At 37.8% G+C, this 17,134-nt stretch overlaps 1 protein-coding gene across 5 annotated transcripts; it reads right to left on the minus strand.

The window, feature by feature from the left end:
- Positions 1 to 298: 298 nt before the first annotated feature.
- Positions 299 to 5,294, minus strand: tardbpa (TAR DNA binding protein a). 5 transcript variants are annotated; one of them, XR_006012451.1, is made up of 7 exons: positions 4,563 to 5,294; positions 3,533 to 3,696; positions 3,288 to 3,428; positions 2,873 to 3,043; positions 2,217 to 2,733; positions 1,681 to 1,801; positions 299 to 850 (listed from the first exon to the last, which is right to left on the minus strand). XR_006012451.1 is itself a non-coding variant. In XM_042003928.1 (7 exons), the coding sequence occupies exons 1-6, from the start codon at positions 4,801 to 4,803 to the stop codon at positions 1,707 to 1,709; spliced, it is 897 nt and encodes a 298-aa protein (XP_041859862.1). In that variant the 5' UTR covers positions 4,804 to 5,294; the 3' UTR covers positions 299 to 850; positions 1,681 to 1,706. The 5 variants fall into 5 exon arrangements, 3 of the variants coding, with proteins under 3 accessions (XP_041859862.1, XP_041859861.1, XP_041859860.1); XM_042003928.1 differs by having other exon boundaries at positions 2,649 to 2,733; XR_006012450.1 differs by having other exon boundaries at positions 1,681 to 2,733.
- Positions 5,295 to 17,134: the final 11,840 nt, after the last annotated feature.

Below are 17,134 nucleotides of genomic sequence, written 5' to 3' on the forward strand. Positions count from 1 at the left end.
CTTCAATACATTTTCTTTAAAAGTAAAATAAAGCTAAGATTACCCTGTGTTTTCCTTATAACTGAACAAGAAAATGCAGAAGTGGCAAAGCAGCAGCACCACCTGCAAGCAGAGAGTCAAAACTACACCCGCCTACCAGCCAGCATAAATTCTAAGCAGGACACCATCAACACAAAAACGCACTATACCTGCACATCCAAACTGAAATTGGGCACGGAAATCTGCTGTAAAAGCTACAGCTAAAGATGAAGACCAGCAGAATATACTAAGTTTATCAACACTGAGACAAAAGAAGATGAAAAACTCCAAACTTTTTATTTTACAACGCTCATATTTTAATACAGTGTAAATTCATGCTGGCATGTTTAGTCAGTCGAGTTAGTTTCTTTGAAAAAAGGTCAGCTTATACATTTTGTCTTTATCAAAAAAGTAAACAGAAGACTAAAAAAAAACTTCCCACAATACTGACAATTTTTGACACTTAAAATCAACTTAGTGGCTAGACTATCAGAACTGATCAGTGATTATAAGAAGATACAGAAAACATTTACTAACAGACGTGCCAGATATGGGAGGACAGAGGTGGGTATGATTTATCGGTCCTGATTTTACAGGTACAAAAGAAAAACCTCAGCTGCTTATGATCAGCTATGGTCCACTCTAAATGTTGTGGTCCAAGGTTTCTTGCTAGTGAGATGACGAAGATCCTTTTCAGGATTAAGGGAGCTGTGCTGTAACTCCACTGTGGTTTGCACCAGCTCACCGAACAACGGCTTCATCTTCCATCTTCCGTGTTACTGACTCCAACCTGGATTCAGACGAAAACCTGGGCTTTCCATGTCCGGTGTCCCTATACATGTAAATTAAAGTGTTGGCAGTCCAATTAATGTAAAGTCAAAAACAAGTCACTGTCAACAGGTTATACCTAGTCAAATTGAGTTTTATTTCAGACTTTCCTTTGATTCACAAAACATAGAAAATGTATTTGTAACCACTTCAAACTTTCAACAGGAACTCGTCATTCACCATATTTACTTCTTTCAATCGTCAACACACTTGCAGTATCCCCCCCACACAGACTTCACTAACACAAAGTCACATTTTCACACAAAGGGTGATAACAAGGAGAAATTAAAGCACACAACCAGATGCAGCATTCACATCAAATTGGACAGCAAGAAAAGGTCTACTAAAGGGTACAAATACTCATAGCACTTCATATTTTACGGTGATTTTAAAGGAATTTAGGTAGAAGATGATGTGAGAAAGCAGAGAGCTTAGGGTGCTTGAGATGTAAGAACTGTCCTTGTGACGGCCACTGGGAACACACTCGTACTTGCTTCTTCCTCACACTCGCACAAAGCCACAAGTTCTTCAACTCTCCCAGGCATTTAGTCTCTTATTAAAAAAAAGAAAAAACAAACAAACAAAAAGACTTGCACAAACAGTTCTTCTCACACTTGCTTTCTTTCATTTTGCTCTCCCGTTCGCTCACTCTCACTCGGTCCATCATCAATACAATTCATTGGAGCTTGAAAAGTGACAAGGATAAATAAGATTTCTACCAAAAAAATAATAAAAAAAAAGGGGGGGGGGGGAGAGACATGAAACAGAAAAATACTAAAGGAAAAAAAAAAAAAAAAAATTTAAATTAAATAAAAAAAATAAGTAACCACCCACCGTCTAACACAGTATATGGAGAGATTTTACACATGGGAGGAAGGGAACGGATTCTGAGATCTGCCGAACATTGCTGCCATTGATGCGTTTCCACCCGGGAAATTGCAAAAGAGCTGGTGAACTGCAGAAGAGACTTTCATGAAGGCATTTCCAAAAAGATGTGGAAAAAAACCCAAAACAAAACAACCCCCCCAAAACAAATAGGATAGAATCAAATGCATACAGATATATACATAATAAAGCCCATCTCACAGAGGTCTGTGTGTGTGTGTGTGTGTGTGAGGGGGTGGGGTCTTTTGGAGATGCTCGTGCATGTTTATAAATAATTATGGTGCATGCACAGTCATCTGTAGCATATTCTCACAAAACAATATAGTGTGGGAGATTCCACCAACAAACTAAACTTTTCACCCATTCGATGCATGACTACACACTCAGTCACACGAGTATAAATTTTTCTCTTTAATAAAATAAAAGGCAGTGTGTTTTTTCTTTTAAATAAGATATAAGTCACTCTTCCCTGTAGGCATACTTACCGGATTAGCCTAACAGCAACAGAAAAGGTCAACTTGTAGCTATCTACATTCCCCAACTAGAGGACTTGGATTCCATAGACGTGCCAAAGCCGGAGCTGAAGCCACTGCTGGAGGCGGTGTTAGTGCCTGCAGGCCAACCAAGGCTAGCTGAGCTGGGGCTGCTGTAACTGGTGCTGGCAGAGCTATAGGTCTGATCTCGGGTTGTAGTGGCTGTGCCTGCTGTTGTTGTCAGACCCTGTTGGTTAGCCAGCATGCCCATCATTCCCCAACTGCTCTGCAATGCTGCCTGGGCAGCTGCCACCATTGCTGGGTTAAGGCCCAGAGCCCCAAAATTAACCCCTCCACTACTGCTGCCTAGACCACCGCGATTACCGCCATAGCCCTGACTAAACCCACCAGCCCCAAACCGCGCTCGATCCATCATTTGCCTACTATTATTGTGTTTGGGCTCAGCGTTGGAGATGTGTACGCTGACACCCTTGATGATCAAGTCCTCTCCACACAGAGCCTGGGCAACCTGAAGAAGAGGAGAGTGATTACAGTTACTCTGTCATTTACCACTTCAATTTCTCCGTTTATACTTTTCTTTTTTTTTTAATCTTAAAAGGAAGCCATCTGCTGATATGATAAACTTTCTCATATATGGCAACTCTCACCTGATCATCAGCAAATGTGACAAATGCAAATGCCCGGAAAGGTTTGGGGATGAAGACATCAGTGACTTCACCATACTGCATGAAGTACTGCCTCAAGTCATCAGGTGTCATGTCCTCTGTGCAGCGGCCAACAAAGATCTTACGGCTCCGCATGGGCTCATCAGGACATGCCTGAGAGGACACAGAAACACAATCATATTTAAATAAGACATTAATAGTTTTATTTACAAGTCTGTTTAACAATTCATACTAAATTTTAAACATACTTAAAAATATTAAAGTTTCATCAGCTACTTTAACTTGTAATAATTGTATTTTTCATATAATATATAATTCTTACAACTGTTAGTCTCAAATGAAGATAGTTTCTTGAACTGTGTGTTCTATATGAACTTGAACCAGGAGCCTGATATACCTTTGAATTTGGAAGTTTGCAGTCACACCATCGTCCATCAATCATGTGTCTCTGTGCGATTACTTTAGTTTGTGTCTCATAGTCAGTGAATCGGACAAACCCGAAACCTTTTGAGTTGCCAGTTTTTGCATCTCTCTTTACCTAAAGCGAACACAGACCAAGAAGGGAGGCTTAAATTTTTAAAAAATACTTAAAGCCCAATTTAGACAGGGTAACAATATTCAAAGCCAGAAAAACTTTAATACCTGGACCATGATAACCTCCCCAAAGGTACTAAAATAATCTTTCAGGTCTTGTTCTGTTGTTTTCCACGGCAATCCAAGCACAATGAGATCCGATGTCTTCTGAAAGCCCCTTTTAATTTTCACGGCTGAGGCAGCATCTATTTCATCCATCTTTCTTTTATTATCTGTAAAGAATAAATAGAGCCTAAGATCAGAAAAACACCAAAATTACACAACTTAAAATTGAACAAAAGCTCAGACTTAACCCTGGTGGGCACTTAGCTTAACAGTGATGCACAGCTAACAGTGAAAAGTATACAAACAAGGACTCCTATATATTCATTTTAAAGCAAAATTGGAGACAAAATGTTCTTTAATGATAACACTTTTTTTTAACTTCCTGGTGTAATTTTTCTTTGCAATAATGTTTTTCAAAAAGACCTTACAAGACTAAAGTGTCTGAGGGATTATGGATGCAGCTTTGATGTGGTCTGTTGATTTTATCCTTGGCAAACAATGCACACTTGCTTTAAGTGAGTTTACAAGCTGTAATAAGATTTTAATACTAATTTATGGTCTTTATGGAAGCTGCAGCACTGTACTGTGGGTTGCTCCACCATACAGACATCTTACATCAGAGCTGCCCAAGTCCGGTCTTCGAGATCTACTATCCTGCAGCTTTTTTTAAAAAAATAAAAAAAAAATAAAAAATAAGTTCCTTCTCCAGCACACCTAAATCAAATGGCTGCATTTCCTCATCCGTGTGTCATTCAGTTCAGCAGAGGCCTGGTAACGAGCCATTCATTTGATTCAGGTGTGTTGGAGAAGGGATGTATCTAAAAGTTTCAGGGTAGCAGATCTCGAGGAACGGACTTGGGCACCCCTGTCTTATATCTATGACGCTGGAAAAATGAGTATAAGTACATTATAGTGTAACGCACAGCAATCAAACACCTTTTAAACATAATATAAACAGGGACAGTAGTTGCATTATAAAGCAAGTAGCCCACAAAACAAACACAAAGAAAACAGAAGGAAAGAACAGTCTCACCTTTGGGGTAATTGACAACATAGACCAGGTTTCCCCAGTCGCTCTCAGGTGCATGCAGGACTCCCTCCACAAGCCTGACCCCCCTCATGCACTGGGACTCTGGGTTCCTGTACCGCAGCCCGCAAGCTCCTGGGAACTGAGCTGCCACGGATGATAACAAAACTGTACCATCGTCTTCTGAGGGGATCTCCATGGGCTCTTCATTTTCATCCTCAGCCACCCGAATGTACAGCTCTGACATTGTGTCCTGGATGGCTCAGCCCTGGTCCAATTGGTATCAACTGATAAAGCTCAAGTTATTAGTAAGCCCCAGAGTACTGTACACGAGTTTAAGATATCTATCCTGGCTCAAGTTTGCGTTTGTTAGATAAAGCAAACGTAAAGCAAAAACTACCAAAAGCGGACAAACTGTGTGAGACGACCACTCTATCAGTGTATTTTTTTAAAATCTGGCGACCATAAAAGCGGATAATTTGGACGTAACGCGTAAATAAGTTAGCAAGCTAGCTAATGAGCTAGCAAACTCAAGACAGCTGTAAAATGAATGGCCACCCAGTCTTGAGTTATTTTTAGTGTCAACCAATACAAGAGTCCTATTATCTAATACTGCTTTTTCGAAAACAATTACTTTAAATAAATGACAAATGATCTCATTCCGTTTAATTTAAACACGAAATGTCAACAGCTGCACACAGCTAACCCCCGTTAACCTCAAACTAGCTAACAAAATGGCTGCGGACCGCTCACCTTGTAAAGATGACATCATCGAGTTGGGAGGGTGCACTGCCTTATTTTTATAGGGAAGTACAAGCATTCAGATTAAAAAGAAAAACTTCAAATGTTGATTGTAATTATCTAATAGCTAGTTTACTTCAATTAAACTGTCTTTAACTGTATGTGGGATGTCGTATTGATACCTTAATGTCTCATAGCTTTTAATGAACAAAGTTTATGTGTCCACAAGTCCCCTTTTATAGTGTAGCCATAATGGTTTTATCTCAAAAGCACAAACAAAAGGTGTGCAATGTGAGATTGTTTTGAAGAACATAATGAAAACTATAATTTAACTGGAATAATTAACTGTTGTCTAAAATACACCAGTCTTTCAAAATTAATAGTTATTCTGTATAACCAACACTGACTTTTTTTTTCTTCTCCACCCCTATGGTTTTGCAACTTAGCTCGGTTACAGCACCTTTACTGGTATACTTTTAGCACCTACAGTCAATGAAAATATTGTTTTCTAGCACCATTTATTTTTCAGTGGTGCTTGAATGTTTACGAACCCTTCGAATTCAATATATTTCTGTATAGATTACTTTAAATACTTTCTTTTCTTTTCTTTTCTTTTCTTTTCTTTTCTTTTCTTTTCTTTTCTTTTCTTTCCTTAACCCTTTTACAAGAATAAGCAAAGCATGAAACAACAACAGAGCAAAAACACTGGACTGCCAAGCAACAACAACTGTCTTAATATGTTGCAAGTATTCATGCTTGAAATAATTGAAAGAATGAGTTCTACTGATGTAGAAAAAAACAAAGAAAATGAAGGTCTTAGGCCAAGGTCAGGGTGGGAATGTGATTTAGCACCAATCACAATAAACAAAAAGTAATTTGAGCTAAGTAGTTTGGACAGTTTTTGACTATTTTTGTCTAACAATTTTTGTGGTTTACTTTTAACAGTAGGAGTAGTAGTAATAAGTCTATAGGTGTATGATAGGTATAGTGTTGATGTCAGTATCATGAAAATTAACACTGAGCACGGTAAAAGAGGCATTTGATTACTTAGAAGTTCTGGTTACTCTTTTTGTAATTTTGCAGACTTGCTTTTGGAGTTATTCCTGGCAAGCTATCATCAGCTTCCTCTCTTTGACTGTGATTGGAGAAACTTTCTGTTATTCATCTTTTTTTCTTATTTGTCTTTATCCTTTTGTTATTTCTAAATGTAAAACCTGATTTTTAGGATCCTGAATATTACTCCTGGGATGAGGGACTGTATTGGATATGGAACTCCTGCTTAAAGATGGGTCTAGAGGGGGTTGAGGGATAATTGAGAGATGATATTGCATATAAGGCATATGTATATATGACATATATGTATATAGTGTATTTACATATTCAGAACAAAATAAAGTTATAATGAGAGAAAATTATTCATAATGTGGATACCAAAATTAAAAAAAAAAAAAAAAAAATCTGAAATGCTGAATTTCTATTAAAGTGCTACGACAGGGCAGTACAGAACATGTGGTCCAGGACTGCTTTCACACTTCCTGAAGACAAAATTTGTTCTTTGAGAGTTTTTATTGTCTGTTACCTTTAACATGTCCACTTAAAAACGCATCCTATAGCAACATCATCCATCACCTACATATAGGGCTTCCATCATTTTCAAACAGCATGTGGGTTTGACAAGATGAGGAAGCATTCATAAAGCAGTACTGGTCATAGTGACATGTCTATTAACTAGATAAGTAGCTTCAGTGTGCGTAAAATTAGAGAATTACTCATTTTGACTGTTCCCATAACTCAAAAACTCATGCTCAATATCTGAACATTAACAATAAATAAATAATATTTAAGTAAAGGCTTTTTTCTCTAATGTAGATGAGAATTTTTAACACATCTTAACATTTCAGTGCCTGCAATGACTCATTATGCTTTAAAGCATCTAAAGCAGGTTTTTCTTGCAGTCACACAGATCTCCTGTAGACCTTCGCCAGCTGTTGCCTGAGGGTTAAACTTATCCAGGCACAGACTGGACAGACGTTAGGTAAACACGTCTCATTCGAAGCAGGACAATATGGTGATAAAGAGAAGACCTGGCAGTTAGTTTAGCTGATGCCACCATATTTGCAACATTTCTTTAATGACTCAGACAAGCTGATAATCAGTGATGATACTCAGAGTTTTATTTTAGATTTGGTTTTCTCTTAAAAAAAATCTAACACAGTCACCAAACATGATTTCATTTTCTTATGGCTTTGCATGTCTTTGCTGCAGCATATTTAACCAACAGGAGAGGGCACTATTGAATATGTTTTCAAGCATCTCTTTTGAGGGACTGCAGCCTGCTTCCAGATGGTCTTCTCGAAATGAACAAGTTTTATGTGTTTTTTTCACCCATTTTTTAAAATCCAATCTGATTGGTTTAATTTGTTAATTCATTTATTTCTTATTCACTCTGGTAAAAACCCTCTAGTTAAATAATCAAGTAATATTGCAATAAGTAGCAAAGTGGGAGGTTTAATTGATCATCCTTGCCAATGTTTTAGATGTTTTACAAACTTGAACAAGATCACTGATATGGATCACAATATGTTAAAAAAATGGCTGAAGATGTTGCACTTCTGTTTTTCAGCCTTTGTCTTTTCACCTTTGTTATTGTGACCTCCTGGCATGCACCAAAGCTTCAGTAAATGATAACAGCACAGTGTTACGCAGTTACATGCATCATATACAATGGGCTGTGGGGCAGAAAATCTAAACTTCCTTGTGCCTTTGGTCCCCATCTGCTCAGTGAACTTATGAGCAGGAAATGGAATAAGTGATGCAAAAAGCAAGCCAACATCCTCCTTTCTTTTCATGTGGCCTCTCTTGGCCGTTACCCTATCTGTATCGACTGTATACTGTCTTTACAAAGTTAAAAATCCCTTTCATGTTTCACTGTTTCTTTTTTGTTTTAATTTCAGTCAGAGCATATGGTTTGCACATCTGGGAGATGCTAAGCTTGGTGGCACCCACCCCCCACTCTGCTTCTGTGAAGTGATCCATATATGGTCTTCATTGTTATTGCTCATAATCACTCATCATTATGATAAACATGTTCTGTTGATTGGTTGCTTAAAGTTAGCTGCTTAATAAACTAATGTTTCAAAACCTTTCGGAGAAAGTGAAACTGTTTCTAATTTTATTTCAGAGCTGTGAAACATCACTGAGATGCACTTCAGCATCCAATCCTGAGACTGAGTTTACCAGAAGTCACCCTGCAGAAACTACCATCAAGCTGATTTTTTAAAAATAAATTTTTAGTCAATATTCAGTGTCAGAGTATTCAAAATAGTCTAACAAAAAGACCCAGTGATAAACTGTGCAACATGTGTCATATGACCACAAACAATCAGATCAGGATATTTAGTCAGTGGATCTCATTTCATCTAATTTCAGAATAACAACATTTTATCTGACATAATAGAATGGAAATGTCATCAACTGGCAATTTCATGACATCAAAATTAAGTCAAAATCACCATTGTGTGCAACTTTGGGTCATTAAATGCCACTTCAGCATCTTCTGCTCTCCAGCTTTTAGGCAGACGAGGTTTCATGCCACTGGAGAGACATTGGGAGGAAGAGGGGGAGGAAGGCTATGTGTGGCTTTGAGTGGTTTGCTGGGCCTCTTCATCTCGCTCGGCGGGTAATTACAGAATCATGGGTCAACCACGCATGCAACCACTGTTACGTTGCACAGTAGCAGATGTGCTCTTGACATTATCCAGCACCAGAGCAAAAAAGGTAAATAAAAACAGCTGTGGCTGGTTGCTACGGATCTTTGCCAAACTTGCACACAACCCTAATTGTTCCCATGTGAGCCTGCTGAGCTGGAGTAGTAAAAGGGGTGGGTATGCCCTGTTTAAGGAATGCCCGTGTTTCTCAACAAGAGAAATTTATGAATGGGACAGAGAGCCTCTGATGGTGTTTGTGGTGTTGTGTGTTTATATTGTGCTAATATGTGTTTGGCTTTCGTTGGAGTAAAAACACATTTCACACACAGTGTTCATATTTCTTTTGAGGATAGAGCATCACTTCTGACCTCCTGGCTGTCTCTGAGGATTCCCACAGTGGTCCTGATGCCTTCTGTGTTAAACCATGCCTGAGTGTGTGTCCAGGGCACTGTCCAATGCCAAGGAGGTCCCTGACTGAATATGAGCCAGATGAAAAGCGGAGGAGATCTGACTTTAGTAATATTCAGTATTTACTGAGTATCAAATTCTTCTACACAACCTGCACCAGAGCTAAGAGCTAGCGTGCCATAGGATTAAAAGATTGTCTCTGTACGGTTTTAGGTACATTCATTGGGGTACATTTGCGATAATGGCTCACAGATAACAGTAAGAATGTGTGGGCTTCAGTGCAAACTTGAAATTCTTGATTTAGGGGCCTGATACTGTTTGATGTTTTGTTGAGCTAGAATGTGATCTATCTTTTTTTTTTCTTTTCACCACAGACACACACCCACACACACTTGCACGTCTTACACCATGAAACTGCCTGCCAACAGTGTGTGCCTCCTCTCCCTCTCTCATTAACCGCAACTGTCAGATCCTCCAGATGAGGAGCAATTAAACCAGATAATAAACACTCGCCATCAATTCCTGTTTGTTGTTGTTGTTTTTGTTGATGATGTCGAGCTGGGGGCTCCTCTCCTGCCACCTTAGTGCTAACTAGTACTTGAGTAAAACAGAAGAGCAGCAAATGGAGAGTCCTTCATAACACTGAAAAGGCCTCTACCTGCTGCATGTATGGCAACACTGGGTTGATAATGAAAACGACACTGAATGTTAACAATTAGATCCTAATCAGACACAGCTCACAGAAGCTGCTCTTTTATCCCCAGGCTTCACAGAAAAAGCAAACAAAGTGCCGCAAACTGTTAAGATAAAACACTACTCAGGATTGTGGTGTCTTAGGGCTTCTTAAAGGGCAGTAATCTCAGCTTCCTGAGACGATGTGCTGTAAAGACTCCTGTGTTTGCTCTTGTATTGGAATGATAAGGCTCTTCATCAGCTTCTGACGAGGCTCGTCTCCCCTGACGATGAGAAGATGGGGAAGAGTTGGGGGGACAGAGAGGACAATGGTTGAGGTGTTTAAAAGCAGGAGGATTGGGCGAACAGAGAAAAACGTTCTGAATAGGAGTTGAGTCTGTTATTTGGGGAGCATCCTTAATTTAGCACCTTTTTTATGTTGAATGATGAGAATGGCTGATGACAGAACGCTTGTGTCTGGATTTCTTCTAATGAGATGAACTCTAGCTGACCTAAAGAATCAAACAGAGGTGCGTGTTCATTCATCATTGTTAAGCTTGTAAAAAAGAAAAAAGTGCCAAGGATGGTTTTCCACTTAAATTTGAAGGCTGGACAAAGCCTTCTTCTTAAAAGACAATGCCCTTTCCTCCAAAGGCTATAAAAACATGTATACAGCTGTACAAGGAGTTTCCTGATCCAAAGGCAAAATACAGTGTCAGATATTCCCATTACCAATCAGGATGTTGTAGCCTGGAAAATAATGCACAAGATGAAACTGTGGCCTGCTCAAAAAAAGCTGAAAAAAAAAAAAAAAAAAAAAACTGATCCGATTTCCCTTTCTCTGTGGAAAAATGGACGTGGCCCTTTTGTTTTGCAACCATATTTCCCTCGAAAACACCCTGAAAACTAAACAAAATTGACAGTGTTGGATTTATTGTCTAGTTCTCTTTTGTCTTTGGCCTTCACTGTTTGTGCCTTTGCCATGGAAACAGCAGGGTTATTTATCTTTACAGCCCTTTTACAATAACGTTCCTTTTCCTGACCAAACAACAGAGGAAATATTAGGTCAAGCCTCTTCCTCCCTCTAATGATCAGGTCTATTCAGTCTCAGTACTTCAGATGGCTCATGCACATTCACATGCATCTATACAGATTTGTATACAGTGTTTGATTAAGATTTCCGTCTTCATGGCGTGTGTAAGTTTTTCCTTTTTAAACCACTTTTTGTTGTTCAAGTTAAAGGAAAAGGAGAGGTGGGGTTTTCTATTTATGTTCTGGATGTTGGAAAGTTAAAAAAAAGTCTGTTCATGGTTAAACACTAGATGGAGACAGAGAAAACTGACTCCAAGGCAGCCCTTCAGGCTGTTGTAAGAACACAACACAGAGCATTTTTTAAAACACAGCATTAAATTAATTATTTCTTATCTTTTGATAAATAAAAGTGTGGTTATGCATCTCTTTTAGATTATGTCCTGTATTCCCTCTTAGCAGGATAAATTATCTGTTTTTCTCTAAAATGTGATCTGTGCAGTCATCTGAAAACATCTTCCTCACGACTTGTGGACACCCCAGTACTTAAGCTCTAGCCTGGTCTTCGCGTGGGGGACACGACCTATTGTGCAGCTCTTATTCTGAACTTTATCCGGATTATAAGCAGGCATCTTTCCTTAGTCCACCTGAAGAGCACAGATAACAGAAGAAACTGACAATGTAGATGAGGAGGAATAGGCATAAAAGCATGAGGTGCGTAGAAAGTGCATGTCACAATTAAATTACTTAATGGGTGAAAGTCCCGCGATAGATCACATGTAATTTACATCAAAAGTCACTGTAATAAAGACTTTGTAAAACTTACATTGAAATTCAATTAGAGTGTTGAATGCATAACCAAAGCCGTGAAAAATGAACTCATTGGGGGTCCCTTTTCATTACTGCCCTGAGGCAAAAGAGACCATTAATTTAATACATTCCATGTTTTTTCACATGAGCATTTTTAAGTTAGTGCACATTTCCATCCTAATGTATCTAATACAAAGAGAGAGCCTGCCAAAGATTGCATTATACAAGCAGCAAAGAACTCCCTCCACCTGCCCCCACTCCAGTTGTTACCTTGAGTAGTCAGACCACTTTCAATCAGTCAAGCTTGAAAAACGACCTGGCCCTAAAAAAAAAAAAAAAAAAAAAACAACAACAAAAGAAGAAATTATGATATTGTTTTATTGATTCGTAGAGTGGTGAATATTCCCCTACTGCAGGTGCCGTCCCCCTGGTACAGAGGTGTGTAAAATGGCACTGGTGAGTTAGACTGTAAACAGCAAGTCTTAATTAAGATATTGCTGTTTTATCTTAGAACAGTGGATCTGCACACTTCAGTCAACCACAGAGCCGAAACAAAGCAGGGACCCCTTCAGAAGTTCCACCCTTAAGAGGAGTGCTAATTAAAAGACTATTCCATTAACTGTTCCAGCTTGGTAAATATAAGTTTACCAGGGGTCAATAGACTTTACAACACATAATGATTTAGAATATAATTACTGTGTAAAGGGAGCTATGAAAAATGCTTTCAAAAAGTTGTTTGTCTTTCCAACATTGGCCCACTATGTCAGTTTGGGTAACACAGTTCAGAGGGTGGGTCATGTTAGCTGCTGTCAACTCAATGCACCAACAGTTTATCAGACTCTTTTTCACCTTCATGCAGCACACATGACTGCTGTTTGGAGAGTGGCAGGAGAGCCACAATAAAAAGAAACAAAGAGCAATCCAGCTAATAACTGCAAAGAGAAATACTCAATTATGTTTAAATAACATTTTACTGTCATTCATTACATTGGAGGAGCAATGAGGTTGGAACTGTTCTCTAGATTTTGTCATGCACAAATTAGTTTAAACTGAACTCACTTTGTCTTTTTTCCTCCTATTGTTTTTTCCAGTTCTTTACACACAGGCTGCTAATGAAATCAGCTCACAGAACAATGCCTCACACAGTAAACTATTCCTTTAATGAGTGGATGCAAACAGCAGTGCTGCATGTGAAAAGTCATAAACACGTGTTTTTTTAGAGACAAAGATGAGAGTGACACTGGAGCCAGTCTGGGCAAGTCCTGGTGAAGCAGGGAGAGGAAAAAAACATGTATTATTCATTGAAAAACTGTGAATGTTAGTACTTCTTTTCCTTGTTTCAGCATGCGTTTTTCCATTTGTCTTGTGATGCTAAATTTTTAACGTTTTCTCCACATCGCATTGATGTTGCATATAATTAGTGACTTTATAGCAAAATCACTTTCGACACAGCTGTGTTCACAAATTAAAGTCCTTCAGATAGTGAGGATTCAGCTGGGAGAGTGGTTCTGGGAGAAATATAAGAGTTGTCTAAATATTATATGCACTGCTCCAGAAAAGTGACAAAATCACTCAAATTAACAAAAAAAAAAAAAGATGCAAAAGCTCATTGAAAACTCTTGGTTTATTTATATCTTGTTTAGAAAACTCATCATGTTTTCAAGAGCAGGCTGTGCCCTGAACAAACACGTATCCTGCCCTGAAAAAGAGCAGGAAACGCTGAAGTGCATATTTGATTTATTTATTTTCACCCAGACGGATACTCAGTGCTTTATACAGATTTTGCCATTTGGAGGTTGAAATAATGGATGGGGCACTCATTCATTTTTAATTCCTCCATGTTGTGTGAAGGGTAAACATGCTGTTTGAGATGTCTTTTCTGTGCTGAACTGTGTTTTCTCATTATGAGACTGTGTATAAGGAGCAAAAACTAGTCACGAAAGTGCTTTGCAAACAAGGCGTTGAGGTTGCGTTTCCAATAATGGTTGTTAGGAAATCTCAATCATGTTTGGAGAGCCAAAAAGCAGATTCCACTGGTGATCAATGTGACATTATATATAAAAGTAATATTAACAATAATTCTGATTTTCCTCTAATTAATTTGTAGTGCACTGTCATTCAAGGACTGGAATATTTGGAGGCAGAACATCCACCCATAGGAAGTTATCTGAGAGTTATACAGTTTGGACCCAGACACCGGCATGCAGATCCTTTGATAATTTGGAATAATTTTTAATAAGTCGTAATTACACAGAGGGTCTGATTGTTCTCTGCAGCCCTTGAAAATGAAATATGTTACATCGGGGCCTGATGGTAAAGGATATTGCTTGCCGTTCATACATAATTGAGAGATCTTGAATGTCAAACCAGTGGGAGAAAATGCAACAGAAGCAACAGTACACCTCACCACAAAACTACACAGCATCGTATCCTCTCTGATCCAGCCAGCAGAAGAGAACATGTGTTATGTGGTGTACCAATGTGCCCGAAGGAGGTGTACATTGACAGGTTTTGGATTCAGGAGTGCTTTCCCGAATTGCTTCTCTTTACTGTTATTTCTTCATGGATCTAAAAAAAAAAGCCACATTTTTCACAACTTTCACAACATGCTAGCAAAAAAAAAAAAAAGAAACTTTCTGTAAATTATAAGGGATGTTTAGAGGATGAAAAATGTCTTTTTTGTTTTGTACGTCTTCCCATCTGGCCTGGCCTCTGACGGAGGACAGACAGGAAGAAGGGTTGTCTGTAAACCCATAGACTGACTTTGTTAGTAAATGAAATACACAAGAGCTCGCCATGGAAGCTTTTTTATTTCCTCCTCCTCTTCATAGATAAATGACTTGCTGTCTCAGGAGCAAAGAGCCATCTTTATATTTTTGACGTTTTCCTGTTTAATGTGCTGTACATTTTATACGACCTGTCTTTATGCTCTGCCTTTTTGCATTTTCTCTTAAATCTTAAAATACAGTTATTGATGCCCTGCCTCCAGTACATTATGCAGAATTTGTTTGTAAGTACCATTTTTGCATATTGATGGTAACAGGAAAATGCATGTATGGAAATTCTAATATAAATTGACTTATATATATGGACTCAGACTGTGCTCACTAAGCTCTTCTGCAAATAATATATAGTTCTTTATGCTGCTAATCCTGAGAAGCAGTCTTAAAGGCTGTTGGCTGAAAAAAAAAAAGAAAAAAAAAGAAAAACACACAGGTCCTTTAGCTTTTAAAGACTTTTATCTAATATTACAGGAATGACAGATTGTGCCTCTTTCTAAGGCTTTTATGCTTTGTTTCAAGAGGACCAGGAAGAAGAGAGATATGTGAGGAGACTAAGGGTGATATTGATAAGGATGGAAGGTGCAGAGGAGTGTACTCCAGTGTAATGCAGCTTTATGGTGTCCTTTTTCATTTAGCATGAATGGTTTTTATGATTCCATTTCTTGGGTGAACAGGGATGAAAGAGGACTGAGGGGTTGAAACAGACAGAGGACACATCAGGAACACAGTGGAACACTTGATTGTGACTCCATCATCACTATAAGAAAAGAAAAAAATAAGTAAATAATGCTTTGACGAAAATATCTCTATTTTCCTCTACAAAAGACATCTACAACTGGTATTCAGGCAAATCTGGCAGTGAAATGTTTTGCTTCTAATAAGCTGCAATAGCTGTACACATTATGAACAGTTTGCAGGTTTTTGGTTGAGTTACACATTTATTACTTTATTATCAGATTTTGTTTATCTGAGATCTTTGGAATAAAATTGAATAATATTAGAATAAAACTGATTCTTGTCAAAGCATCACATTATTCACACGGAGTTTTTATTCACAATCTTTAACACATTTTTCGGGTGTATGTACTTTTGTCACGCTCCTCTAAGACATGACAAATTCTCACTATCAGCTGGGTCAGTGGCTTTTAATGAATTTTAACAGTATTTAAAAGTGGATTCACATCAGATATATTTCCAATCCTTCTTTCTATAAATAATTGGCCTCCTCTCACTTGGTGTTTGGAACAGATCCTTGTGTAGGATCTCACTGAACCTGCAAGTGAAGCTCATTTCTAGTCTATGTGATTCTAAACTAAACATTTAGATACAATAAACTCTAGTGATGAGTGCACATGGTGGCTCAAATATGGAAAACTTTTCCTATAAATTTAACCATATTGTAATAATTAATTAAAGACTGTGACTCATGTAGTTGTTTTTAGTCCAACCAACAACAACCACAAAAACATGCAATAGGTACTAAATGTCCACAGTTTGGATGTGCTTTTTATTTAGGTTCTTGGTACTGAGTAGTTCTAAGATGTAAGTGTCATCTTAGTGTAATACTAGCAGGAAAGGTAGGTTTATTACTATAGTTGATCTCAAACCATATGTGTTTATATTTAACCCAAAGTTACATGGTTTGATAATGTCTAATTTTAACTGTTAGTGACTGAGAAAGGTAAAAGTATTCTTATGAGAGGTATTTAACATGCAATAGTTGTTTTTTTCCACATTTATCACAGCGTCACATCATGTAAAACATTTGTATTTTACAATTAGTAAAGCAAAATGTTGCTATAGATGTTTTTGGACTCTTAAAAATGTAGCAATTCTATAATTTTGCAAATTCATGGCAGTTTCACACTATGTAAAACATAGCCATAACTTTAAAATTTTTAATCCTGTTTGATGAATCCTGAGGACCAAAAAGCTTTTAGATATTTTGGAAGTGAGAATATTTTGTCTATAGTTAATTGGGAGAATCAGGAAAACATACAGGAAATCCAGAGAAGTAGGTCTCTTAGTTGGTATTTTTGTTTAGGTGCAACTGATGTTCCTATTTCAAACTTCACAAAATGGCTTTAAAAACTCCACCCTACTTTCATTTTCTCCACCAAATGTGTCTCCTGGTGTAAACTGTTGTGTCCCTTCCACATATCAAAATAAAATATAATAAAATAAAATAAAATAACCAACAAAATATCAATTTCTCAATGAAATTAATAGGATGTCAAACATGGTGTATTGCAAAAATAACAGTTTATATCTTGGTCAGTTTTATCATTTCATTGTGTTTCTCTGATTTATTTCTACCATAAAAAGTTAATGATTAGTCACATCGATGATTAATTTTTTAGTTTTTATTCAAAAGTATAAATATATAGTGTTTTCATTCAGTTGTAAAACTTTGAAATGGCCTAGAAGC

Source organism: Melanotaenia boesemani, chromosome 13 (assembly GCF_017639745.1).
Source record: "Melanotaenia boesemani isolate fMelBoe1 chromosome 13, fMelBoe1.pri, whole genome shotgun sequence".
Classification (NCBI taxonomy): Eukaryota; Metazoa; Chordata; class Actinopteri; order Atheriniformes; family Melanotaeniidae; genus Melanotaenia; species Melanotaenia boesemani.